General features: G+C 36.7%; 1 protein-coding gene and 1 pseudogene across 3 annotated transcripts in view; both read right to left on the reverse strand.

The window, feature by feature from the left end:
- The window catches only part of DDX4 (DEAD-box helicase 4), an 81,930-nt gene that overhangs the window by 27,452 nt on the left and 27,575 nt on the right, over positions 1–26,903 (reverse strand). For 2 of the 3 annotated variants that reach the window (XM_050795131.1, XM_050795130.1), the window contains exons 4-11: positions 24,443–24,520; positions 21,471–21,548; positions 20,636–20,686; positions 16,801–16,860; positions 11,620–11,670; positions 3,943–4,044; positions 2,637–2,717; positions 1,817–1,864 (exon numbers count right to left, since the gene is read on the reverse strand). In XM_050795131.1, the coding sequence (XP_050651088.1) occupies positions 1,817–1,864; positions 2,637–2,717; positions 3,943–4,044; positions 11,620–11,670; positions 16,801–16,860; positions 20,636–20,686; positions 21,471–21,548; positions 24,443–24,520 (549 nt within the window). The remainder of the gene's footprint in view (positions 1–1,816; positions 1,865–2,636; positions 2,718–3,942; positions 4,045–11,619; positions 11,671–16,800; positions 16,861–20,635; positions 20,687–21,470; positions 21,549–24,442; positions 24,521–26,903) is intronic. The other variant, XM_050795132.1, reaches the window with a different exon arrangement.
- On the reverse strand, positions 6,468–6,589 carry LOC126957670 (uncharacterized; annotated as a pseudogene).

Below are 26,903 nucleotides of genomic sequence, written 5' to 3' on the forward strand. Positions count from 1 at the left end.
GTGTTTTAGAAGAGACTGGCATTTGTATCAGTGGACAGAGTAAGATCGACCCTCATCCAACGTGGGCAGACACCATCCAATAGGCTGGGGGCCAGGTAGAACAAAAAGGCAGAGGAAAGGCAAATTTTCTCTCTCTTCTGCAGCTGGGATACCCTTCTTCTCTTGCCCTTGGACATCAGAACTCCAGGTTCTCTGGCCTTTGGACTCTAGGACTTATACCAGCAATCCCCCGCCCTCTGGCTCTGCCCCACCAAGAGGTTCTCAGGTCTTTGGCCTTGAACTGAGAGTTACACCATCAGCTTCCCTGGTTCTCACCATTCTCAGCAAACTATCACAAGGACAGAAAACCAAACACCACATGTTCTCACTCATAAGTGGGAGCTGAACAATGAGAACACATGGACACGAGGAAGGGAATATCGCACACCAGAGTCTGTTGGAAGGTGGGGGACAGGGGCAGGGATAGCGTTAGGAGAAATACCTAACGTAAATGATGAGTTGATGGTGAAAGGAGCTGGGCACATTCCTCAGCCCCGGGCTCAAAACTCCCTAAGCCTAGCACAAACACATCCCATCCTCCCATCCCGCCACCATATATCTCTCAAACTCCCTGAGCCCAGTACAAACACCACCTGGAAAGTCTCCGATAAGGAGACAGCCGTTCAAGGTTACTGAAAGCGCAGGAGCCAAAAGAATTTCTTTGTTCCCCTGCAACTTTCGGGCTATAAAAAGCAAACGCTCGCATTGTTCGGGGCCCTCTTGTATACTGTGTAAAGGAGGGACCAGGTTCGAACTTGTAGTAAAGATCCTTGCCGCTTGGCTTTGACTCTGGACTCTGGTGGTCTTCTTTGGGGAACAAACAGTCTGGGCATAACAGCTCCCCCACTGAGCACCTTGTGACCCCCACTCCTGCCCGCCAGAGAACTCCCCCTTGACTGTAATTTTCCTTTACCTACCCAAATCCTATAAAATGGCCCCACCCTTATCTCACTTCACTGACTCTCTTTTCGGACTCAGCCCGCCTGCACCCAGGTAAAATAAACAGCCATGTTGCTCACACAAAGCCTGTTTGGTGGTCTCTTCACATGGACGTGCATGACAGTTTTAATAAGGATTTGTACATATTATATCTCAGTCTTTAACTTCCACACAGCATCCCATTTCGTGATTATTATTTTATTAAACAGTTGTTTTTTATTTTGAGATGCAGTCTCGCTCTGTCACCAGGCTGGAGTGCAGTGGTGTCATCTCAGCTTACTGCAACCTCCACCTCCCAGGTTCAAGCAATTGTCCTGCCTTAGCCTCCTGAGTAGCTGGGACTACAGGCGTGCGCCACCATACCCAGCTAAGTTTTGTATTTTTAGTAGAGATGGGGGTTTCACCATGTTGGCCAGGATGGTCTCGATATCTTGACCTTCTGATCCACCCACCTAAGGCCTCCCAAAGTGCTAGAATTACAGTCATGAGCTACCGTACCCGGACTTAAACAGTGTTTTATTTATGAATTTCAGGTGATTTTCAGTTTTTACTTATTATAAATAACATTTCAGTGAACATCCTTGTACATGTATTTGCAGATACATCTATAGTATATAATTCCTATAATGGAATTGCTGGATCAGAGAGGCAATAACCTGGAGAGTATTAAAGAACTATCTAAAACAGGCTGTGTAAATTTATGCTCCTCACAGTGTATAAAAGCAGTAAGTTACCTTTAACTTCAAAAATTAGTTTCCAACCAGTGAAGTACAGAAAAAAATTAAATTTGGAATACAATGATTTTAACTTCTTTCAGGTAAACAAAATAAGAACTTACCTCGTTCACTTCCACTGCCACTTCTGCTTTGAGAAGTATCACCATTACCTGTAAGGCATTGTTTTGCAAAATATTTAGATAACACACAGTTGCTACTCAAGCACACAAACCATGTGGTTATTTCTATTCAATGAAGTTATTATTTAGGAATTCCGGTCCTTTAACCCATCAATCTCTTAATTCTAGATTTAACTAATTTTTTTTTTTTTTTTTTTTGGAGGAGTGCAGTGGCACGATCTTGGCTCGCTGCAACCTCCATCTCCTGGGTTCAACCAATTCTCGTGCCTTAGGCACCTGAGTAGCTGGAACTACAGGTACATACCACCATGCCCAGCTAATGTTTGTATTTTTAGTAGAGATGGGGTTTTGCCATGTTGGCCAGGCTGGTCTCGAACTCCTGGCCTCAAGAGATCCACCTGCCTCGGCCTCCCAAACTGCTGGGATTACAGGCATGAGCCACCAGGCCTGGCCTCTAGGTTTAAACGTTAACCTTAACCTCATTTGAACATTTTTCATCAACTGTGTTTTCGTTTTCACCTCAAATCACACAAATCATTTTCCCCTAACTCAGAATCCTTTATTCCTCTAGTTAATAATTCACATCTCAAATTAACTGGTAGATAACACAGAATAAATAATCCACATTGCACAAATTTTATAAGGGAGACAAAATTGTCCACATATTTTTACCTACAGATCTAAAAGCAGAGACAATCATAAGCCAAACTAATATACTTTAACATATATATTAGGTTTACTAATCCTAGTGCTAAAAACATATATCAATAATTAATATTCAGTAATAAGTTTTATTTCTCACCTGTGCCACTTAATGCTGGTCTCCTAGAACCAAAAAGGCCACCAGTGCGCTGCATACATTCGTCTGGATCTAAGTCATTATCTTGATTTGCAGAAAGTAAAATTAGATTATATTACTTTGAAGAAGTTTTTTAATCGTTCAGTAAACAGAAAAAAATCAAGTTATGCTATCAGAAGTTAAAAGATGCAGGGTAAAATAGAAAAATACTATCCTGGTTAAACTAAGTACTGCGCACAGGAATTCTCTACAAATAATGTCCTTCAATGACAAACTACTTCCTCAAAATGTATTTAAAATATTTCATAAATTAGGGCCAGTATTATGCCAAAATATGATACAATCAAGTTAAATCTCTAGAAACTGCCTGAGAAACTTCACATTGCATCATTTCACTACTTATTCTTCAAAGTAGCATCCCTGGCCCCCACTGTTGCCAAATCAAACCTTACCAGTCATGCACAGTACCCTTCAAAATCCCTAAACTTCTGTCAAAGTGACAATTCTCTAATCTGCTATACATCTATTAAATCATTATTACAAATTTATGTTTGTAATCTGTCCTCCTCTGTTTAGAGGCACATACATTCCAGCAGTGACCTCTGAAGTCAGTACCTTATCTCTGAAAAATGATGGCTGAAAAAATTTAAGGTAGAAAGTCACATTGGTGAAAGAAGGTATGGGGGGAGGTAGAGCCACATAGAAAGTCACCTGTTTATAAGGTCAGCCATATTATCAAAGCTCTAAAACAATGAATAGTATGTAATATTAAAGAATTGAGTCACTCAAACTTATTTTTTAAATTCATGTATTTCAACCTAACCAATATGCAATTAAATCTGTCTAAAAAATAATGTTATAGGCCGGGCGCGGTGGCTCAAGCCTGTAATCCCAGCACTTTGGGAGGCCGAGGCGGGCGGATCACAAGGTCAGGAGATCGAGACCACAGTGAAACCCCGTCTCTACTAAAAATACAAAAAATTAGCCGGGCGTGGTGGCGGGCGCCTGTAGTCCCAGCTACTCAGGAGGCTGAGGCAGGAGAATGGCGGGAACCCGGGAGGCGGAGCTTGCAGTGAGCCGAGATCGCGCCACTGCACTCCAGCCTGGGCAACAGCGTGAGACTCCGTCTCAAAAAATAAAAAAATAAAAAAAAAATAATGTTATAGATAATGTGGGTGATTAATGTGTATTAGTCACTAAGCTAAGCTATTCTCATATAATCCTCATAACAACCTTCTTTGATACGTATTCTTTTAAATCATTTTCTTTTTAACAGATGAAGCGCATCATTTGCAAATCCACTACTAACTTGGGCTTCCTAGACCAAATCCTCCACGGCAACCTCGGAAACTACCTCTTCCACCTCTTCTGGATGGCCCTGAAGCTTCTGAATTATTTCCATCTCGATAGCCTATAATATTAAAACACACACAAGAACAACACAAAACAACAACAAAGAAATCTTGGGGACATGGTCAAATTTAATTTAAGCCTTGAATAATTCAGTAACTTTAAACAAGTATTTTAAGGCATTGTTATCAAAAAGAAATGACATTTTGACCTATAAGTGTTCAACTTTACTAATATAAATAGATATGGCTACAATTTTTTAAAACCTCATTGCTTGCTTTGAGAATCGAGTCTAAAAATCACCTAAAGGAAAAAGTGGCACTTGAATTAATACATTAAAAGTCACCAAAACTGCACCATTAACTGGATTGCCACAATACACAAAAGAATTAAATAAATCCTAGACTTCTATCTGCTCCATATAGAATATAGTAAACATCTTACTCAAGGCACAGACATGCAGACGCATATAAAGTCTGATTTCCAGGTACAAACAATTTTTAATTGAATTGAATACCAAAAGATTAGTAGAAACAGTTCAAGTAAAATTTAACTGCACATAGGGCAGGCTCATAGGGCAGAACCAGATTAATGCAAAACCAAAGTGCCAACTGGGCAGGAAATAGAGACTGTTCAGTTTGTAAACTTGCAACTATTTACACCTAAAGAGAATGATGAATAAAGAGAAATTCTATATATGCTATTTCTGAATATTAGAGTATACGTATTTTAAAACCTATTTAAAAATGAAACAAAACTCTTCAAAAAATTTATTTTCTGGAAACTTTTCTGTAAAGGTATAAGTTATTTTCATGAAAGTAAAAGAACATATAACACATATATAAATTAAAAATATAATAAAATGAAAGCTTATCTCCACTGCCCAGCTTAAGACTAAAATGTTTCCAATATATTTGCAGCCTGTGTTTTTCTTTTGCCCTCTGCTTCTCTTCTCCCTGAGCACTCCTTCCAACTAACATCCAACCAGCCAATATCCTGAAGTTTTTCATTTCCTTGCTCTTAATTTCATCAGTTACATACATAGCCTTAAGCAACATATTAGCATTATGTTAGAGTTTTATGTAATGGAACTAAAACATATTCTTCTTCCACTTTTTTTTTTTTTTTTTTTTTTTTTTTTTTTTTTTTTTTTTTTTTTTGAGACTAAGTCTCACTCTGTCACCCAGGCTGGAGTGCAGTGGCATGATCTCGGCTCACTGCAACCTCTGCCTCTAGAGTTCAAGCAATTCATCCTGTCTCGGCCTCCCGAGTAGCTGGGATTACAGGCATGCACCACCATACCCAGCTAATTTTTGTATTTTTAGTAGAGATGGGGTTTCACCATGTTAGCCAGGATGGTGTCGATCTCTTGACCTCAGGTGATCTGCCCACCTCGGCCTCCCAAAGTGCTGGGATTACAGGCGTGAGCCACTGTGCCTGGCCCCACGTCTTTTTCCTTTTATCCAACTTTGTTGATGTATGAAACTACTTCATTCACTTTTACTGCTGAACACTCTATTGTATCTGTTTCTATTTCACTTACGTCTATTACCTTTTTTATTTCTGAGTTTTCTTCCTTCTCTTTTAACTACTTAGCTTGAACACTTAACTCATTTTTTCTGAGAAAAGAAATATTTAAACTATTTTCAATCTAGTCGTCTTCCTACAAAGCTGTCCTACTAGATTTCCTATATTAGCAAGTTTTACATTTTATCCTTCCTCTGATGCATTTAAGGCTATAAAATTTCCTCTAAGAGGCAGCTGCTTTAGCTATATCCTCAGAGTTTTCCTGTGTTCTGTTCTGTTATTAAATTCTAAATATTTCAGGATTTCCATATGAACTGTTATTCATAAACTAAGAAATTCAGTTTCCAAATCATGAAGGTTAGACTTATTGATTTCTACTTTTATTTTAATAAGAGAACATGACTGATGATATATCCATGGCATATTTTTGGCCTTAAAAGATGATCAAATTGTACATATTTTCCATATATGCTGGAAAAATATGTGATTTACAATTTTAGAGTATATGATTCCAAACAAATATTAAATCAAGCTGAGTAAGTGGCTTTCAGATCTTCTATATTCTTACTAATGTTTATTCTGCTGTCTCAACTTATTAGGATTTGCAAAATTTCCTTACGTCTATTTTTCTTTGTCCATCTTAGTATATTGTTAGATTCGAACTATGTTCAGAACTGTAATGTCTTCCTGATAAATTTCTTTATCCTTAATAATTCTACCTTACAGTATACTTTGTCTCCTATTTCTATACCAGCTTTGAGTTATTGAACACTTTTTTCTTTTTATTATTTTTTTTTAAGTTTCAGGGTACATGTGCAGGATGTGCAGGTTTGTTACATAGGTAAACGTGTGCTTTGGTAGTTTGCTGCACCTATCAACCCATCACCTAGGTATTAAGCCCAGCATGCATTAGCTCTTTTCCCTAATGCTCTCTCCCCGCTGCCTGCCCTCCCCCAACACCTACAGCACCTGGTGGTATTCCCAGGCAGTCCCCCATCCAAGTACTAACCAGGCCCAACCCTGCTTAGCTTCCAAGATCAGAGGAGATCGGGCACGTTCAGGGTGGTATGGCCATAGACTACTTTTTAATTTAAAAAAAAAAAGTTTTTTTATAGAGACAAGATCTAGTTTCTCAGGCTGGCCTTGAATTCCTGGCCTCAAGAGATTCCTCCCATGTTGGCCTGCCAAAATGCTAGGATTACAGGCATGAGCCACCATGCCTGACCTCTTGACTTTCAACTCCATACCGATATATGCTTACCTGTATTATAATTACTGATATATGGATCTTTTATTTCTACCATCTTTGTGTTTTCTCTTTACTGAGTTTTTTCAATGCTTTTTGTTCTCCTTTCTGTTCTGTTTTCCCCAAATGGTAAGCTATGTATTTTATTTTTTACCTATTTTCACCATGGATATTTAGTAAATATTTAAACTATTTTCAATCTAGCTTCCTTCCTACAAAGCTCTGTCCTTCTATTAGATTTCCTGCATTAGCAAGTTACATATTTTATCTTATCCCTTCTCTGATTACTCTTCAATTATACTTAAGAAATATTTTTCCTTCCAACTGAGCTGGCAAGCATTTAAGTCTTTTCATTTGCTAGTATTTTAGTTCACTTTTATTTCTAGAACCCCTAAATTAATAGTCATTATTGCTAGTTTATTTAGTCAATACTTTAAGTTTACCAATAGGTTTATCTGTTTTACAATTTTTTTCTTTTCTTCGCTCATTATTGCTTCGTTTCCTATGCCTTTCTTCCTGCAATCAGTTGTCTTACTACTGTATACAATTTAGTAGTTCTTACTCAACAGTCTGAGAGTATTAAACATCATTTTTATCTGAATGGCATTATTTCTCCCTAGCACCTAATTATCTGAATATACTTATTTGAGTTCAGAGCTATTCTCCTTCAGCATTCTGAATATACTATACTATTACATTCTGACATCTACCTTTACTGAAGAAAATTCTGTTGTGAAGACAATGTTCTTCTAAATGCGAATCTACCTTTTTTCTCTAGTAGTTTTATAGGTTTTAAAACTATAATTTCAGGCCAGGCGCAGTGGCTCAAGCCTGTAATCCCAGCACTTTGAGAGACCGAGGCGGGTGGATCACAAGGTCAGGAGATCGAGACCATCCTGGCTAACATGGTGAAACCCCGTCTCTACTAAAAATACAAAAAAAACTAGCCGGGCATGGTGGCGGGCGCCTGTAGTCCCAGCTCCTCGGAGGCTGAGGCGGGAGAATGGCGAATGGCGTAAACCCGGGAGGCGGAGCTTGCAGTGAGCCCAGATCGCGCCACTGCACTCCAGCCTGGGAGACACAGCGAGACTCTGTCTCAAAAAAAAATAAAAATAAAAATAAAACTATAATTTCAATACATGCATAAGGGTATAAATTTTTAAATTTAATTTGCTGAAGACTCTTGTGCCTCTCTACTCTGGAAAAGTCTCATCTATTCTCTTTGAATATTCTTCTTTCCTCTCCTTCTCCCATTTTCTGGCCTCTCCTCAGGAGACAGTCATATGTTGGGCCACAGGTCTTATTCTATCTTCCATACCTTATTTATTAACTGCTCTCACTCGTGTTTTCCATTTCCAAGTTTAGAGAATTTTCACAGATCTATCTTTGGATTAATTCATTCTCTTCATCTGTGTTTAATCTTTACCTTTAATCACTCTGTTCTTTTCTGTAAATTTCTAAAAAATCAAATTGAGCCCTTTTCTTTTTTGTTTTTTTTGTTTGTTTGTTTTTTGAGACAGAGTCTCGTTCTGTCACCCAGGCTGGAGTGCACTGGTGCGATCTCAGCTCACTGCAACCTCCACCTCCTGGGTTCAAGTGATTCTCCTGCCTCAGACTCTGAGTAGTCAATATCCTGAATAGTTTTTCATTTCCTTGCTCTTAATTTCATTGCCTGCACCACCATGCCCAATTAATTTTTGTATTTTTAGTAGAGACGAGGTTTTAACATGTTGGCCAGGCTAGTCTCAAACTCCCGACCTCAGGTGATACACCCGCTTGGGCTTCCCAAAGTGCTGGGATTACAGGTGAGTCACTGCGCCCGGCCAACATTAACATATTTTCTTAAAGTAACATAAGTCCTTCCAGAAGGTATAGTCTGCATTTCATAAGGGACAGCTGACAATCTCTTATAACTCTTAAAGATGTTTGGTGACATCTTCACAAAGAAATTAGCTTATAAATCATCTAACCTTTGTATAAAAGAAAAGTGAACATCTTTTATTCACTTTTAAGTACTTACCAGATAGTTATTATATTTCTACATACTAACAAATAAAATGAAAACGTTAAAATGATATGTATCACTGACATCAGCAAAAATGGCCAAGTAAGGAACTCCAAATTCCACTACTCCAAAAAGGCAAGGAAAAAAATGGGCAAGAACTGTCAGAATTAACTTTTTCCAAACTCTAGAAATGAATCGAAGGCTTGAAGCAACCCAGGGAATATTTGTTCAGTCAAGGCTGACTGTTGGTAAGAACAGCAAATTCCGCAGCATTTTAACTTACCCAGTTCCATCTCTCAGCAACTCAACTTGTAAATATATAACCAAAAGATTTGAAAACAGGGACTCAAACAGATAACTGTAGGTGAATGTTCATAGAGGACATAGAAGACTTACTCACAATAGTCGGAAAGAAGAAACAATCCAAGTGTCCATCAATAGATGAATGGATAAATAAAATGTGGTAAATACATTATATTATTCAACCATTAAAAGAAATGTAGTTTTGATGCATGTTACATCATGGATGAACACTGAAAACAAGATGCTAAGTAAAATAGCCAAATACAACAGGACAAATAATGTATGATTCCACTTGTAATGAAATACCTAAAACAGACAAATTTCATAGAGAACATGGAATAGAGGTTACCAAAGACCAGGGTTAAGGGAGTATACAGGGAATTGTTGTCTAATGGCATACAAAGTTTCTGTTTGGGTGATGATAGTGGTGACAGAATACTGTGCACTTAAAGGCAAAAATTATACACTTAAGAATAGTTTATATGGAAAATTTTATGTTATAGAGATCTTACCACAAAAAAAAAGTTGAAAATATCCCAAGTTACATGAAAACTATTAATCTATAAATCCAAGAAACTCAACTCCAAGGAGGGTAAACCCAAAAAGATCCACATCTAGATACATTAATATAAAACATCAACAAATGGTGCTAGAACAATTGGGTAACCATATGCAAAAGAATTTGGACCCCCACCCCACACCATCTATAAAAATGAACTCAAAATGCATCAAAGACTTAAGTGTAAGGACTAAAACTATAAAATTCTTAGAAGGAAACAAAGGAAAAAATCTGCCTGACTCTGGATTAGGCAACAGTTTTCTAGTTATAATACCTAAAGAACAAAAAAAGATAAACTGGGTTGGATAAAAATTTTAAATTTTAGTGTTTCAAAGGGTACCATCAAGAAAAGGAGGCCGGGTGCGGTGGCTCATGCCTGTAATCCCAGCACTTTGGGAGGCCGAGGCCGATGGATCACGAGGTCAGGAGTTCGAGGCCATCCTGGCTAACATGGTGAAACCCCGTCTCTATTAAAAATACAAAAAATTAGCTGGGCATGGTGGCGGGCACCTGTAGTCCCAGCTGCTGGGGAAGCTGAGGCAGGAGAATGGGGTGAACCCGGGAGGCGGAGCTTGCAGTAAGCTGAGATCTGGCCACTGCACTCCAGCCTGGGCGACACAGCGAGACTCCGTCTCAAAAAGAAAAAAGGAAAGGAAAAGACAACCCACAGGAGGTTATTAAACATTTGCAAGCCAGATGTAGTGGCTCATGCCTGTAATCCTAGCACTTTGGAAGGCCAAGATGGGAGAACTGCTTGAGCTCAGGAGTTTGAGACAAGCCTGGACAACACAGTGAGACCCCATCCTACAAAAACTAAAAAAACTAGCTGGGCATGGTGGCACACGCCTATAGTCCCAGCTACTCAGGAGGCTGAGGTGGGAGGACTGCTTGAGACCAGGAGGTTGAGGCTGTCGTGAACCATGACTGTGCCACTGCACCCCAGAGTCTGGGTAACAGAGTGAGACTCTGTCTCAAAAAAAAAAAAAAAAAATTAGACAAACTAAAAAAAATAAACATTTGCAAATCATGTAGCTGATGATACTCATATTGAGAATATATAAATAAACCTTAAAACATAAAAAGACAACCCAATTGTTGAAATGAATGAAGGATCTGAACAGACATTTCTCCAAAGATATACAAATGGTCAATAAGCACATGAAAAGCTGCTCAACATCACAGTCATAAAAAAACGCAATCAAAACAACAATAAGGGCTGGGCACTGTGGCACACACGCCTGTAATCCCAGCACTTTGGGAGGCTGAGGCAGGCAGATTGCTTGAACTCAGGAGTTCAAGATCAGCCTGGGCAATATAGTAGAACCCCATCTCTACAAAAAATACAAAAATTAGTCGAGTGTGGTAGTACATGCCTGTAGTCCCAGCTACACAGGGGGTTGAGGTGGAAGGATTATTTGAGCCCAGGAGGTTGAGGCTACAGTGAGCCAAGATCGTGACAGAGCCCTCCAGCCTGGGTGAGAGTGAGACCTTGTCTCAAAAAAACAAAAAACCCATAATGAGATACCACTTCACACTCAGTAGAATGGCTATATTTTAAAAAACACCAGTAACAACTAGTGTTGGTGGATGTGGAGAAATCAGAACCCTTATAACACTGAGGGTGGGAATATAAAATGGTACAGCTGCTATAGAAAATAATTTCACAGTTCCTCAAAAAGTTCAACATTAAGAGTTTAGCATATGACACAGTAATTCCACTCCTAAGTATATACTCCAGAAAAATGAAAACATAGGTTCACACAAAAACTTGTACACAAATGAATATAGCAGCATTGGCCATGATAGCCCAAAAGTAGAAACAACTCATTCATCAGCTGAAGAATAAACAAATATGATGTAACCACACAATGGTAGAGCCCTCATGAATGGAATTAGTGTTCTTATAAAAGAAGCACCAGAGAGCTGCCTGGCCTTATCCACCATGTGAGAAAACAGAGAGAAGACATCATCTATGAACCAGGAAATGGGTCCTCACCAGATAATGAATCTGCTGGTGCCTTGATCTCAGACTTCTGACTCTCCAGAACTGTGAGAAACAAATTTCTGTTGTTTACAAGCTACCCAGTTTATAGCATTTTGTTATAGCAACCCAAATTAAGATAGTTTTTTCTTCTGGAAATTGATTAAGCTGATTCTAAAAATCACACAGGAATGCAAAGGACTAAAAATAACAGGCAATCTTGAGGTTTTCATTTGTTTTGTGTTGCTCTAAAGGGATACCTGAGAGTGGATAATTAATTGGAAAAAAAAAAGTTTATTTGGCTCACAATTTGATATCTGAAAATGTTCAAGATTGGGCATCTGGTAAGATCCCCAGGCTGCTTCCACCCATGGCTGAAGGTGAAAGGGAGCTGGTGTGTTCAGAGATCATATGATGCAGAGGAAGTAGAGGGTACCAGGCCCTTTTTAACAATGAGCTCTCAAGGGAACTAATAGGGAACACATTCAACACTCCCGCAAGGAGAACAGGTCTATTCATGAGGGATCTGCGCCCCCATGACCCAAACGCCTCCCATTAGACCCTACCTCCCGCTCTGGGAATCAAATTTCAACATGAGAAGGACAAACATCCAAACCACAGCCCTTGAAAAACAAGCACTTGAAAGACTTACAATGCCAGATATCAGGACCTATTATGAAATCACAGTAATTAGATTATGGGGCAATGGTACAAAAATAGAAAAACCGACCAACAGAATAAAACCTAGAGAAACAGACACACATACATAAGCCACCTAATTTAGGACAAAGACAGCCCTGTAGTGCAGAGTGGAAGGGACAGTCTTTTCAATAAGTGATACTAGGTCAACTGAACATCTATATGGAAAAAAATGTATATTGATTCCTACATTACATACAAAAATAAACTCCAGATTAATGCCAATCACTTATTTTTTTCAGACGGAGTCTCTCTCTGTCACCCAGGCTGGAGTGCAGTGGCGCAATCTCAGCTCACTGCAACCTCTGCCTCCCGGGTTCAAGCGATTCTTCTGCCTCAGCCTCCCGAGTAGCTGGGACTACAGGAGTACGCCCGGCTAATTTTTGTATTTTTAGTAGAGACAGGGTTTCACCATATTAGCCAGGCTGGTCTCAAACTCCTGACCTCAAGTGAACTGCCCGCCTCAGCTTTCCAAAGTACTGGCATTACAGGCATGAGCCAACACGCCTGGCCTATCTGTATGAACTATTCTTGCAACTTTTAAGTTTTAAATCATTTACAAATAAAAAGGTAAAAGTAAAGATACTCAACAGAAAAACGGGCAAACGACAAAAGATGTCCAGATGTGAAAATGGCCAATAAACATAAGAAGTGCTCCACATTCCATTAGTCCAAAAACATAGAAATGTAATACATAATGAGTACACCACCACACAACCAGGAGAAAGGTTAAAATGAGAGAAAAATAAAATACCAGGCATTGGTTAGAATGTGAAAGTGTATCTTAGTTTAAACGCTGAAACATTTGACAATACTATTAAAGCCAAAAATATATATAGCCTATGACCTAGCAATTCTTCTTCTGCGTATGTACTACTGACACCCAAAAGAATACTAGAATGTTTACAGAAGCACTTTCATAATGGCCCCAAACTGGAGGTAATCCAAATACCTATCATTAATAGAACAACAGTAAAACAAAAGAATACTAAACAGTAATAATGATCTACAACTGCAACAAACACACTAAGAAGGTAAACATAAAACACTACATATGATATGATTCCATTTATATCAAGTATAAAAATAGACAAAATTATTGTTTGCTGTTAGACGGCTTAATAGAGGTTTTAGGGGTAATGAGTAATTAGTGAGTAAAAAATGAACATGAAAAGGGGCTTTTGAGGTGCTAGTAATTTGTATTTCATGACCTGAATGCTGGTGAACACACTGAACTCAAGTGAGTTCAGTTTGTGAAATATAATTGAGCTATACATTTACGGTATATGTACCTGTCTACATATTTTAATACAAACATATATATACACATGTATTTTCTGAGCGACCACTATACGCAGTCTTCCTATCCTCAAATGTATACATCTACAGAGAATGGGAATCAGGGATACCCTGAAAAATAGCTGTGTCCCTGCTAATTACCCTACACTAATCTATAATCTAATTATCCTACACTTGCTACAGGACCAAGCACATAGAGCTGCAAATGGTTTCGACTGCCTCATTTAAATATGAATTAAATTGATTTAAAGTAAATGTTAATGTTAATAGTACAAAAGATATTCACTGGTCTGAAGAAAAAAACTTCAAATATGAGCTATGTTTTAGGAACATTAAGTGCCAAAAATTGCTTGTTAAGAAAAATATGGTAAAAGATGAGTCTTGTTTTTTCTTGGCTTAACTTTCTCCCCACCACCACCCCTCTCCATAATTACCGTAAGAAGTAATTAAGGAGACAGTCTTCCCTCATTCTGAAATCCACAAGTCCTACCTTCACTAGGGAGGGCCTAATTCAGCCAACTACCTACCTAATGGGCAAAGGAAAAGAATGTCATCAAGGTGCAGCAAAAATTCATGTATGTGATTACTATAAAACCTCTTAACATAGATTTGCACATCCGTAGCAATTTTATAATAAGTTCACTATATTTTTCATATGTTTTGTTGTCATTGCTATTTTAACACGACTGCCCATATGTAATCAAGAATTAAGCATGGTAATTTTTGATACTATCTCATCTCGAATTCAATAGAAGCTGAATTACCAGAGTATGGCGAAATACTGCTAGACTTGAACAAAAAATAATCTACAATTTCTTCCATCCTCAAATTTCCAATGACTCTATTCAGAGACAAAGACATCCCCAGTTCATCTAAACCGCGACTGACCAAGATTCACATTGTCCCTCTTCTGTAATTTATAGCACGTTCCTTCTGCAATTTATAGCACGATCATGGGGGGGGGGAACAACAGATCAGTGATATCAGCAAGTAAAACAAGGACAGGCACGGTGGCTCATGCCAGTAATCCCAGCACTTTGGAAGGCTGAGGCGGCAGCTCACCTGAGGTCAGGAGTTCAAGACCAGCCTAGCCAACATAGTGAAACCCCGTCTCTACTAAAAATACAAAACTTAGCCAGGCGTACTGGTACATGCCTGCAGTCCCAGCTATGAGGGAGGGTAAAGCCACAAGAATCACTTGAACCCAGGAGGTGGAGGTTGCAGTGAGCTAAGATCACACCACCGCACTCCAGCCTGGGTGACGGAGTGAGACTCCATCTCAAAAAAAAATTAAATTAAATTAAAATTGTGCTCTCTATTCTGTTCCATTGGTCTAGGCATCTGGTTTTGGACCAGTACCATGCTATTTTGGTTACTGTAGCCTTGTAGTATACTTTGAACTCAGGTAATGCGATGCTTTCCAGCTTTGTTATTTGTGCTTGGGATTGACTTGCCTATTCATGCTCTTTTTTGGTTCCATATGAATTTTAAAATTGTTTTCTTTTTCTAATTCTGTGAAGAATGTCATTGGTAGATTGAATCTGTAAATTGTTTTAGGCAGTATGGCCATTTTAACAATATGGTGGATAGCAATGCTACTGATTTTTGTACATTGATTTTGTATCCTGAAATTCTGCTGAAAGAATTTATCAGATCAAGGAACGTTGGGGCAGAGACTATAGCGTTTTCTAGGTATAAAATCATACCATCTGCAAACGGGAATTCCACACACCTACAGCCATCTGATTTTTGCCAGGGTTGACAACAACAAGCAATAAGGAAAGGATTCCTTATTCAATAAATGGTGCTAGGATAACTGGCTAGCCATATGCTGAAGATTGAAACTGGACCCCTTCCCTAGACTGCATACAAAAATCAACTCCAGATGGATTAAAGAATAACATGTAAAACCTAAAACTATAAAAACCCTGGAGATAACCTACAAAATACCATTCTAGACAGAGGCCCTGGAAGATTCTGTGATGAAGATGCCAAAAGTCACCTTGACAGAAGCAAAAATTGACAAATGGGACCTAATTAAATGAACAAGCTTCTGCACAACAAAAGAAACTATCAGCAGAGTAAACAGACAACCTACAGAATGGGAGAAAATATTTGCAAACTACACATCCAATGAAGGCCTAATATCCAGAATCTATAAAGAAATTAAATGTACCAGCAGAAAAACAAACAACTCTGTTAAAAAGTGGGCAGTGGACATGGACATGTTTCAAAAGACAACATACAGCCAACAGGCAGATGAAAAAATGCTCAACATCACTAATTATTAGGGAAATGCAAATCAAAACCACAATGAGATACCGTCTCATACCAATCAGAATGGTTATTATTAAAAAATCAAAAAATAACAGATGCTGGCAAGGTTGCAGAGAAAAGGGAATGCCTATACACTGCTGGTGGGAGTGTAAATTACTTGAGCCATTGTGGAAAGCAGTGTGGCAATTTCTCAAAGAACATAAAACAGAACTACCATTCGATCCAGCAATCCCATTATTAGGTATATACCCAAAGGAATATAAATAATTCTACCATAAAGTCACATGTACACATACGTTCATCACAGCACTATTCAAAATAGCAAAGACACAGAATCAACCTAAATGCCTACCAACAGTAGACTGGACAAAGGTAATGTGGTACATACGCACCATGGACTAACTACTATGCAGCCATAAAAAAGAATGACATAATGTCCTTTGCAGGAACATGAATGGAGCTCCATTATTCTAAGCAAACTAATGCAGGAACAGAAAGTCAAATCCTGAATGTTCTTACTTATAAAGTGGGAGCTAAACACTGAGAACACATGGACACAAAGAAGGGGACAACAGACACTAGGGCCTACTTTAGAGTAGAAGGTAGGAGGAGGTACAGGATCAAAAAACTACCTATCAGGTACTATGCTTATTATCTGGGTGATGAAATAATCTGTACACCAAAACCCCATGACCTGCAATTTACCTAGATAACCAAAACCTACACATGTACCCCTGAACCTAAAAGTTAGGGGTACCTACTGAATACTCACTCAAATATTAAAAGCAGAAAACATATACCAAAGTATTTTCCTTCAAAGGTTTTCACCATCAGTATTTTTCATCCAGCTCCTTCAAAATCAGTTTTACCAGTTTAGTGTCTCTGTGTTAAGTACAAATTGTTCCAAAATGTTGTCCTTACCGCCTCTCTTGGAAAAGCCTCTGTTCCGTGTTGGATTATCTTCACAGTCATTACTAGACTCTTGAATAAAAGTTTAACATGTAAATAGCATTTAATTAACTTAAATGATGCAATATATAAAGAATAGCACTGTCACAAGATAAATTAGTTAGAAAACAAAATATTTTCATAAGTTAAAATATAAACATATTCCTTCAAATAATTTTAACAGATATATAAAGACATTATTCAGAGTCAATTCCCTATGCAAATAATTTCATGTATCTAAATATTAAATGTTCTTATATGAAATTGAGAACCTACTATTTGCCAAGCATTATACTAGGGAAAACAAGCCAAAAAAAAAATAAGAATTTCATAAATTTCAGTTTGACCAAAAATGATTTCAGGAATATCTAAACTATTAAGTAATCAAGTGGTTCTCACATAAGGTCCATAGACCACTAGACTGTTCTATTTATAATGTCATATCTTTTCTGTAATTTACTTTTTTTTTTTGGAAATGGAGTCAAGCTCTGTCTCCCAGGCTGGAGTGCACTGGCACAACCCCTGCTCACTGCAACCTCCACCTCCCAGGTTCAAGCGATTATCCCTACTGAGTAGCTGGGATTACAGGCACATGCCACCATGCGTGGCTAATGTTTGTATTTTTAGGAGAGATGCAGTTTTGCCATGTTGGCCAGGCTGGTCTTGAATTCCTGAACCTCAGGTGATTCACCCACTTTGGCCTCCTAAAGTGGTGGGATTACAGCCGTAAGCCACCACACCGAGCCAATTTACCATTCTTAATAAACTTGAGACATTTGCGCTTTCTTAAATATATGCAAACTTTCCCCCATTCATCCTAATGAAATAATTTGGGGATATCCCAGCTTTTCCATTTTTAATGATATTAAGAAGTAACATTCCCAGAGTCTTAAAATAGTGGTATGAGAGATTACTATACTGAAGGCGGCCTGAAAACTACCTGTAGAGTTGGTTAAAAATAAATTCCTAGGTCCCATTCCCAGAAATGTTTATTCTGAAAGGAATGATTTTTCAAAATGTAAAAGTTCTATGTTATTACTGTATCATCAAGCTTTCCAGAAGATTCCAAAAAAAGTCACATTCAGGAATACAAAGATGGTTTCAAGGGATCTTTGTACTTGTCATCGGGGAACATTAAGTCAAAATAATGAGAGCAAGTGACTAAAGAGCTTGCAGGCTATTAGCTAAGTTCCTGTGTAAAAGTCCCAATCCATTTAACAGCTAATATTGTTCTACAATAAACAGTGACTCAAAGCTCTTGTTGCAGTCTCCTATTTCAGCTGCAGCTGACAACCGACAAACAATCCTGAAGAGCCATTAACAAGACAACTTTCTGGAAAGTAGGACTTAATACAATGTAGAAGGGCAGGAAAGAAATAATTTTTGAAAAGTTGGCCCTGGAATAACAATGATGATAACTAGTATTTACTGCCTTAGAGAAAAAAAAACTATTAATCTGGGACCTGGCAAGGAAAAGAGTCTCACAATATCTTTGGCCAATTATTTCCCTAAAATAAACCTATAGTTACTTTGATCACAGTGGGAATAAAAATAGAAAACATTAAGAGAAGTTGGGTGATGGGTATGTGAAAAACCTCCGCACTATTTTTGCAACTTCTTATGAATAAAACTATTTTAAAATGAAAAAGTATTTTAAAAAATAAGTGATCTCTATAGTTAGGAAATAAAGCTAAGCACAAACAAAAATGAGATAATGATCCCAAGATTAGTTACAACCTATTAATTATATAAAAATAACACATGGCCTGGTGCAGTGGCTCATGCCTGTAATCCTAGCACTTTGGGCGGCCGAGGTGGGTGGATCACGAGGTCAGGAGTTTGAGACCAGCCTGGCCAACATGGTGAAACCCTGCTCTACTAAAAATACCAAAAAAAAAAAAAAAAAAAAATAGCCAGGTGTGATGGCAGGCGCCTATAATCCCAGCTACTCAGGAGAATCGCTTGAACCCTGGAGGCAGAGGTTGCAGTGAGCCAAAACTGTGCCATTGCACTCCAGCCCAGGCAACAGTGCGAGACTCTGTCTCAAAAAATAGTAATAATAATAACAACATATAAAGAAAGTATGTACCTGGCACTGTTCTAAATGTATCACAAGTATTAACTTTTTTAAAGTTTCACAAAAACCTTGTGAAGTAGATATAATCATCATTTTATAAATAGGGAAAATGAAAAACAGAAAGTTACAGGCTTTTTCAAGATAATATAATTGCCAGGAGGAGGATCTGAGTCTCACACCTAGGTGTTCAAATCCAGTATCTGAGTTCCTTATCACTACAATATACCAGCTTAAGCAAAGTAGATTACAGGGGGAAAAAAATTTAAAAACATACTATTCATTTGTGTCTAGAGTAAAAAGTTTCTACTGTGAGCTTGAAACTTGGACTTGTTAACAATCAGGATAATGAATGAATTCAATCCATATATATATTATATATTACATATACATATATGTGTAATACATATAATATAATATATATTTTTTAAGTGAACTAAGAAGGAAAAAAGAAGAAAGCAGGCCACTTCAGAGAGTTCTGTCAACTGCTATCAGAAACTAGAATTTGTATTCAAAAGCTCTCTGGCCCACCATCTCTAGAAAGGGGTCAAGTAGGTAGAAAAGTCTGTGTATAAGCAGAAATGATCTTGAATATTAAATGAGTTCAAAGTTGAGAGATCAGCATAGAAACAAATAGAAATGGAAAAGAATAAAAATGATGGTATTTTTCTTCTCTCACAAATACTAGTTCTACGTCATATATGTTTTCATTTGAATGGGATAGGAGAAAAAGAAGAGAAGTAGGGAGAAAGAGACTGGCAATAGTTTGGAGAAACAGTCTCATTTGATAATTAAAATCCGGCCTTATACCAAAAGTGTTTTAAGGTGATCAGACCTAGACTTGGTTTTGACTTTGGGAATCAAAGTGTTTAATAAGATCAAGCTTCAAATATTTAATGAAGAAAGATAGATGACATCTGAGTGTTTATCATGAATGTGTCTGGTATTGAGCTGTGTGCTTTTACACGCATTCTCACTTAGTCTGCCTAACCATCTATTAAATGAATACCTTCCATTCTATGGAATAGAAAACTGGCTTAGAAAAATTAAGCAGCTTGTTCTACTTCAACTAGCAGGTAGCAAGGCAGAGACAAGTTTGAAGCCAAGTTTGGCACCCTAAAATGTTCTATGTTATAAAGATTTTATACATCAATGGTTACCAAACACAGGAGGTATCAGAATCACCATGGATGCTTTTAAATACAGGTTCTAAGGCCTCACCCAAATCGACTCAATCAGATTTGGGAATGCACTGTTTATCGTAGTCCATCTTCTGGTATCATTATTTTCATCATTCTCTGTATTCCTGTAGAGTTCAGTACCTTCAATGGAAATGTCTTTAATTTCAGCACTGATTTACATTCTCAAGAAACTTTTTCTTAGATTTATTTGAATCTAAACATGACCCTACACATCACAAACTGTATTTATATAGAGAGTGAAGTTTCACTTCTTGACTACTTCTTTTTACTATCCCCATTTTCTTAAATTTCAGAGCATTCAAAAGTTGTACCTCATGGATTAAGGCAGATGGCAACAGGCCAAGTTAGTATGCCTGAATTCTTTATGTACAAAGTAGTAATATCCTTGGTTAAGGCTTTGGATATAGCTACGTCATAAAATCTGGTTTAAATAAGTTAGAATTGGCCCAGACTAAGAGACTTAATCTTCATTTCTCTTTTTTAGCATGTACTCTTGACATTAAATTTTAACACACAAAAATATTGACCTTACCTCTCCAGAAACCAGAGCTATCACCATCTTCAAACTTGCTGTTTGAAAAACCTATACAAAATATAAAATGAAACAATTTCCTGTACCTCTGTGGTAATAAATAATAACAATAAAAATAATAACCACACAGGGATTACTAGTTATGAAGACTTTTTAAGATAAGCAGTACACAATTGTATACATAGCTATCACATGCAAATTCACTCAGGCTGTAAACAATTTCTGCTTTGTGTCAGTTTATCAACTCCATTCTCTTAAGGTTAAAAACAACTTTCTTTTCAGCCAATTCTATATTACCTCAATTGTCACATACTCCTCTATATGCACATCGGCAAAACAGACGAATATGTCAGTGTAACCACTATATGTTTTCTATTTCAAACCATCAAAATTCTCAAAATTTTACAAACTCAATCTCTTCATCTGCTAAGGACAATACAACTAAATTATAATCCAATAACTCAATGATTTTCTCCTCAATAAGATGAAAATCTTGTTAGCTTCTTTTTGTTTACTCTTTTTAAAAAAGTCATCAAACTTACTTGTTTGCTTTCAAACTTATTTCCTAAAAACCTACGTCTAAGAGTTATGCATCTCTGGAGCATACAGACAGGTCTCTAGAACTAATTTTAAAATTATTCATCAGTAATCTTTCATAAAATTAAAAAATGTTTTTAATAAGTTTAAATAAAATAATCTTTAGTGCAAAGGCACTCAGGGAATATATACCTTCAAATTAAATGTCAATATGGAATGTCTGTCAATCAGTATTTAAACTCAATTATTAAAAAATCACTCAAGTTTTGATTGTAAGATATCATAACCAAGTAATTACCTCTGTTTCCAAAACTCTTTCCAACTCCAAAACCACCCATTGTGGATGTATTATCTCTTTTATTAGACTCACCAGCATCTGAAAAAGGTCAGATTAAACTCTTTAACATACAAAATTAAGTGTGTCATCATCAAAAACTAAGAATTAAATGAATTTCCGGCGTAAAGGGACTTCCAAGGATGGGACTAGAGTAGCATAGAAACCTAAAATTAATTAACATACCTGCAACTTAAAAGAAAAACTCTTAAATTATGATACCAAGGTAAAAACAAATCTACTACTGGTGAAATATAGCTTTCTACTTATTGGTATTATATTGGAGACCTTCAAGCAGGAAAATTCTGCTCCATAGTTTTCTATATGTTGAATTCTCATCCTGATAGAGCCAGCTATTATACTCTGCCCTGTGTGAAAGTCATTGCTATTGAAAATGCTATACTGTGTCCTGTTTAACTGTTCTATTTTTTTATTTTTCTATTTCTTATATTTATCACATCCTTTCCACTTTTAAAATTAAAACAAGGGAATACATAAGAGAAAAACCTAAGACTACCACTCCCCTCCTGGCCTCCGCATTTCACCATACTATTTTCCCATACTAACTTTCTTAGCTTTGTTTCTCACTACGTAATTCTAAACACCCAACATTTTAATTCACACCAAACAACTCCAAAACTCCACATTGTCAACTGCTAATTTTACATCTTTGTACATGCTATTCCTTTGGCATAGCATTCCCTGCTTTCCTATTTGTCTTATCAAAATTCATTTCATTCTTCAAAAAATCAATTATGTGAAGTCTTCCTTTAGCCCTCCAGTCATAATTTATCCTTCTTCCACATTCCCACAGCATACTATCTGTACCTTTTTAAAGGAGTATTTCTTTCCATGTGTTTCTCTACCACTAAATTAAAAATCTCGAGGGCAGAGATGTGATAGCAAGAAGCAGGATTATTTAAAATAAAAAATTAAAAAAAATAACAGGAGAGACATCCAAAACAGCATAAAATGACGCTTTAAACTATCACTGAGAAAAAAATTAAAGCATTCCCTGTGATCCCTATATACTGTCTTACTTACCTCTGTAATACCCTTGTAGAGGGGAGTTAAAAGGGATCTGTGTAACTTCTAAAACCACAGGTAAAATTGTGTATGCCCAACTATAAAAGTATTTTAATCAGATTTCAAAGATGTGTGATTCAAGAAGTCCAAGCTACTTAGACATACTTCACAGGACATAACAAGCTAGTCGATATTTTAAGCAATTAAGAGTTAACTTCGAAAACCACATTATTAGTTATGCAAGTTCTACTGAGAAGAAAATCAAGATTGAAACTATATAGGCCAGGCGCGGTGGCTCACGTCTGTAATCCCAGCACACTGGGAGGCCGAGGTGGGTGGATCACCTGAGGTCAGGAGTTTGAGACTAGCCTGGCCAACATGGTGAAACCCCATCTCTACTAATAATACAAAAAAATTAGCTGGGGGTGGTGGTGCACACCTGTAATCTCAGCTACTTGGAAGGCTGAGGCAGGAGAATTGCTTGAACCTGGGAGGTGGAGGTTACAGTCAGCCGAGATTGTGCCATTGCACTCCAGCCTAGGCAACAAGAGCAAAACTGTCTCAAATAAAAAAAAAAAAAAGAAACTATACAAAATGTTGGAAGAATCATACGGAAAGTAAGTTATACTCATGGGTCTACAAATGTCCCAGGTTATAGAAAATATAAAGCTAATTGTTTAAAGTATTAACAACTGAGAGTTCTGATCAGAAATTTTATGTGTATTTCAATCTAAAACATGAAAATAATTTGTGGTAAAATCTGCCTCAGTGATGATTTTCTCACTGAAAAAGGTTTTATTCAATAATATTTAGAAGACTGTATCAAAATATCACATAACCTCTACTAAAATGTAGTTTAAAAATATATCTAAATACTAAATATGCTCCTAAATATATTATTTCTAATGTCAGTAGTAGCTAATAAAACCTCATTTGAATCTCTTAGCACAATTACATTGTTCAAATAAGCAATGCATCTTAATATGCAGTCTTAAAAACCAAAATATATGTGATATTTGATTAATCATTTCCATTAGTGGCAGAAACATGTCAAAATATAAGACTCAAATTTGCGTTCACTGTATCTAAAGAAATTTTCCAAATGTCAAATAAAACATCATGCATCTTTTAGTTTCCACAACAAAAATATCTGAAAGTATCAATAGAGTTTTTCAAAAAATAACATCTCATAAATTCAAGAATAAGTGTCAAGTATGTTTACCAAATAGCCCTAGCTATAGCAACCCCTAAAAGAAAAAAAAAAAAAAAATGACCATAGGGATTTTCAAATAAATTTAACTTGAAGTTCTAATATGTTATTGCACTATAATAAAATACAGCACATAGTATTTCTAGCATGTTAATATTAAGTCTAAAAATGGACTGTAGAAAGAGGTTTTGCTGTGTCATTATCTGTCATATCAGCTGGTTGTCCTAAAAGTAAAATTAAAAAATCCAATAATGGCAAAATAAGCTCTTAAAAAATTAATACTAATGAGCTAACACATGTTTCCTATACTGCCTTTTTCTTGAAAAATATAAAATTCAAGAAAGAGTCGTTCTCACCTCTAATCCCTGAAGCTTTTACAAACATTCTTCCCACGTCAATTGATGGAAATCAATATCATAAACATGTTAAGAAGTAGCTCTGTGAATCATCCGTCCATCCAACCCATCCATCCCTCCAACCAATCTGTCTAATCAACTTAACACTACTCCCTACTAGCCCAAAGAAGTAAAACAGCAAAAAGAAAATGAACTTGGAAAAACGATGAACTCATTATCTCAACACCAAGTCTACTATACACTGAGTTACAACAGACTTAGTTTTGTGCCAAACGGCTATGAAAGCCTCTGTATATACAATTATTCAACAGTTCAGGAGATTAAGGAAAGACAAAGATACTTACCTCTGTTTCCAAAATTCCGCCCAGAGGCAAATCCACTTTTCATGAAATGATCTCTTCGAGAAGGTCCATCATCCATTTCTAAAGCAAACAACATTTTGAAGTCAGTCAAATAAAAACAAGTATCTAGTACTTGCAAACCTTAAGCCTTCTCAATGTGCCACATGTGACAAAGAAGAAATTTTACATAGCAGTAAAAAATATGACAATCAGCCCAGTTAAAAAAAAAATGGCTATATGAATAGCTCTCCAAAAGAAAAATAAATTGTGACTAAATCTCACTCATAAAGAATTAGAAATCAAAAGACAGCAATTTTTAACCTCAGAATTGAATGGAAAACAGTCCTTTCCGTTCCCTGAAAGAAAACAACAAAATAAATAAATTTTTAAAAAATGGAAACCAGTCTTAAGTTTGCTAATAGCCAGAACAAAGACACAGGGAAACAAGCATAAAATGTACACTGTATTTAGAGTATAAACTAGGTCAATCTTGATCCTAATTTAAAAGGTGTATAATGAAAGTACAGTAACATGAATTTCTCCTCTGGATACAATCACATGGTTATCCAGAAAGACACACAAAAAAAGTTTTTATAAGCATTGTCTGTAATACCAAATAAATGATCAAAGTGGAATAAAGAAATTATGGTCATCCATACAATAGTACGCACATAGATTTCACAGAAATATACAGCATTCAACATTAAAGAGCTCACATTCTTCAACAATGGAGAGTGTTTACAAACTGGCCATGTAGAAGGCCATAATGCAAATTCAACAAAAGAGTTCAAAAATCAATTCATATACATGAGATTCTCTTATCACAATGCAATCAAATCAAAAGCTATTAAATATGAGACAAATTGTTTAAAATCCCATTTGGTGACATATTTTTAAAAACACTTCTATATAACCCACAGCTCAAAAAAAAAAAAAAAAAAAAAAAAAAAACACAATGGAAGTTTAAAAATACTTCAAATTATATGATAAAAATGTGACTTTATCAGTATTTAAATATTTATGCTAGAAAATAAGAACTCAATAAGCTTAATAGCCATCTCAACAAGAATACTAGAAAAACAAAGTAAATCACACAAAAGTAAAGGAAATAAAGAATGAAAATAATAAAATAGGAAACAGCTTTGGGAGACCAAAGTGGGAAAAGATGCTTGAGGCCAGGGATTTGAGACCAGCCTGGGTAACATAGCAAGACCCTATCTCTACCAAAAAAAAAAAAAAAAAAAAAAAATAAAGTAGCTGGGTGTGGTGGTGCACACCTGTAGACCCAGCTACTCAGGAGGTTAAGGCAGGAGGACCACTTGAGCCCAGGAATTCAAGGCTGCAGTGAATTATGATTAAATTACTGCACTCCAGCCTGGGAAACAGGAGGAGACCTTGTCTTTCTGTCTGTCTCTGTGTCTCTATTTTTTTTTTTAAGGAAACAAACGTAATATAATAGCTCAAAAAGGCCAAAACTTGGTTCTTCGAAAAGACCTATAAAATTTGCCAGGGTAACAAATTACTAGAGGACCAATAAAGGGGGTGAGGGGAGAACAGATACAAAGATACAAATGAACAGTATTAGAAACGTGTTTAAAAAGAATCTCAGAAGAGAAAGACAACTAGAGAACTTCTCTGAACAACTTTATGCTACTAAATTACAAGAAATGAAAAAGTTCCTAGAAAATTAACTCACCAAAAGTGATTCAAGAATCAATAAAAAACCCAACTTTCCTACAGAAGTTAAATCAGTACTTAAATTTCTGCATCAGAAAGATGCAGAGATCGTGTTTTACAGGTGAGTTCTATCAAACTCTCAAAGGACAAATCATTCAACTGTCACACAACTCTTCCAGGAAACAGAGAAGTAACTCACTAACTCATTCTACAGACCAACATAACCTTGATATGAAAGTTCAGAAGAAAATTATAAACCTCTTACTCATAGATACAAAATCTCAAAAACAAATATTAGCAAACCAAACCCAACAGTAAATTGAACGGATAAAATATATTATAACTAATTGGGTTTATCCCAGTTTGCAAGGGTATTTAACATTACAACATCTAAAAAAGGTAACATACATTAATAAAAAAAAAAAAACTAATCTCTCCAGATAAAAGTATATGACATATACTTTTTGAAAGTCATGAAAGTATTTAACACCTTTCATGACTTAACATATACTTAGCAAACTAAGGAATGATGAGCTTGTTCATAACAGCAAAAAAGGAAACAACCCAAATGTGCATGAGAATTTTTTTGTTGTTTTTGAGATGGAGTCTTGCTCTGTCGCCCACGCTGGAGTGCAGTGGCGCGATTTCGGCTCTCTGAGACCTCTGCCCCCTGGGTTCAAGCAATTCTCCCGCCTCAGCCTCCTGAGTAGCTGGGACTACAGGCGTGTACCACAATATCCAGCTAATTTTTGTATTTTTTTTGTAGAGACAGGTTTTCACCACACTG

This window comes from Macaca thibetana, chromosome 6, assembly GCF_024542745.1.
Source record: "Macaca thibetana thibetana isolate TM-01 chromosome 6, ASM2454274v1, whole genome shotgun sequence".
Classification (NCBI taxonomy): Eukaryota; Metazoa; Chordata; class Mammalia; order Primates; family Cercopithecidae; genus Macaca; species Macaca thibetana.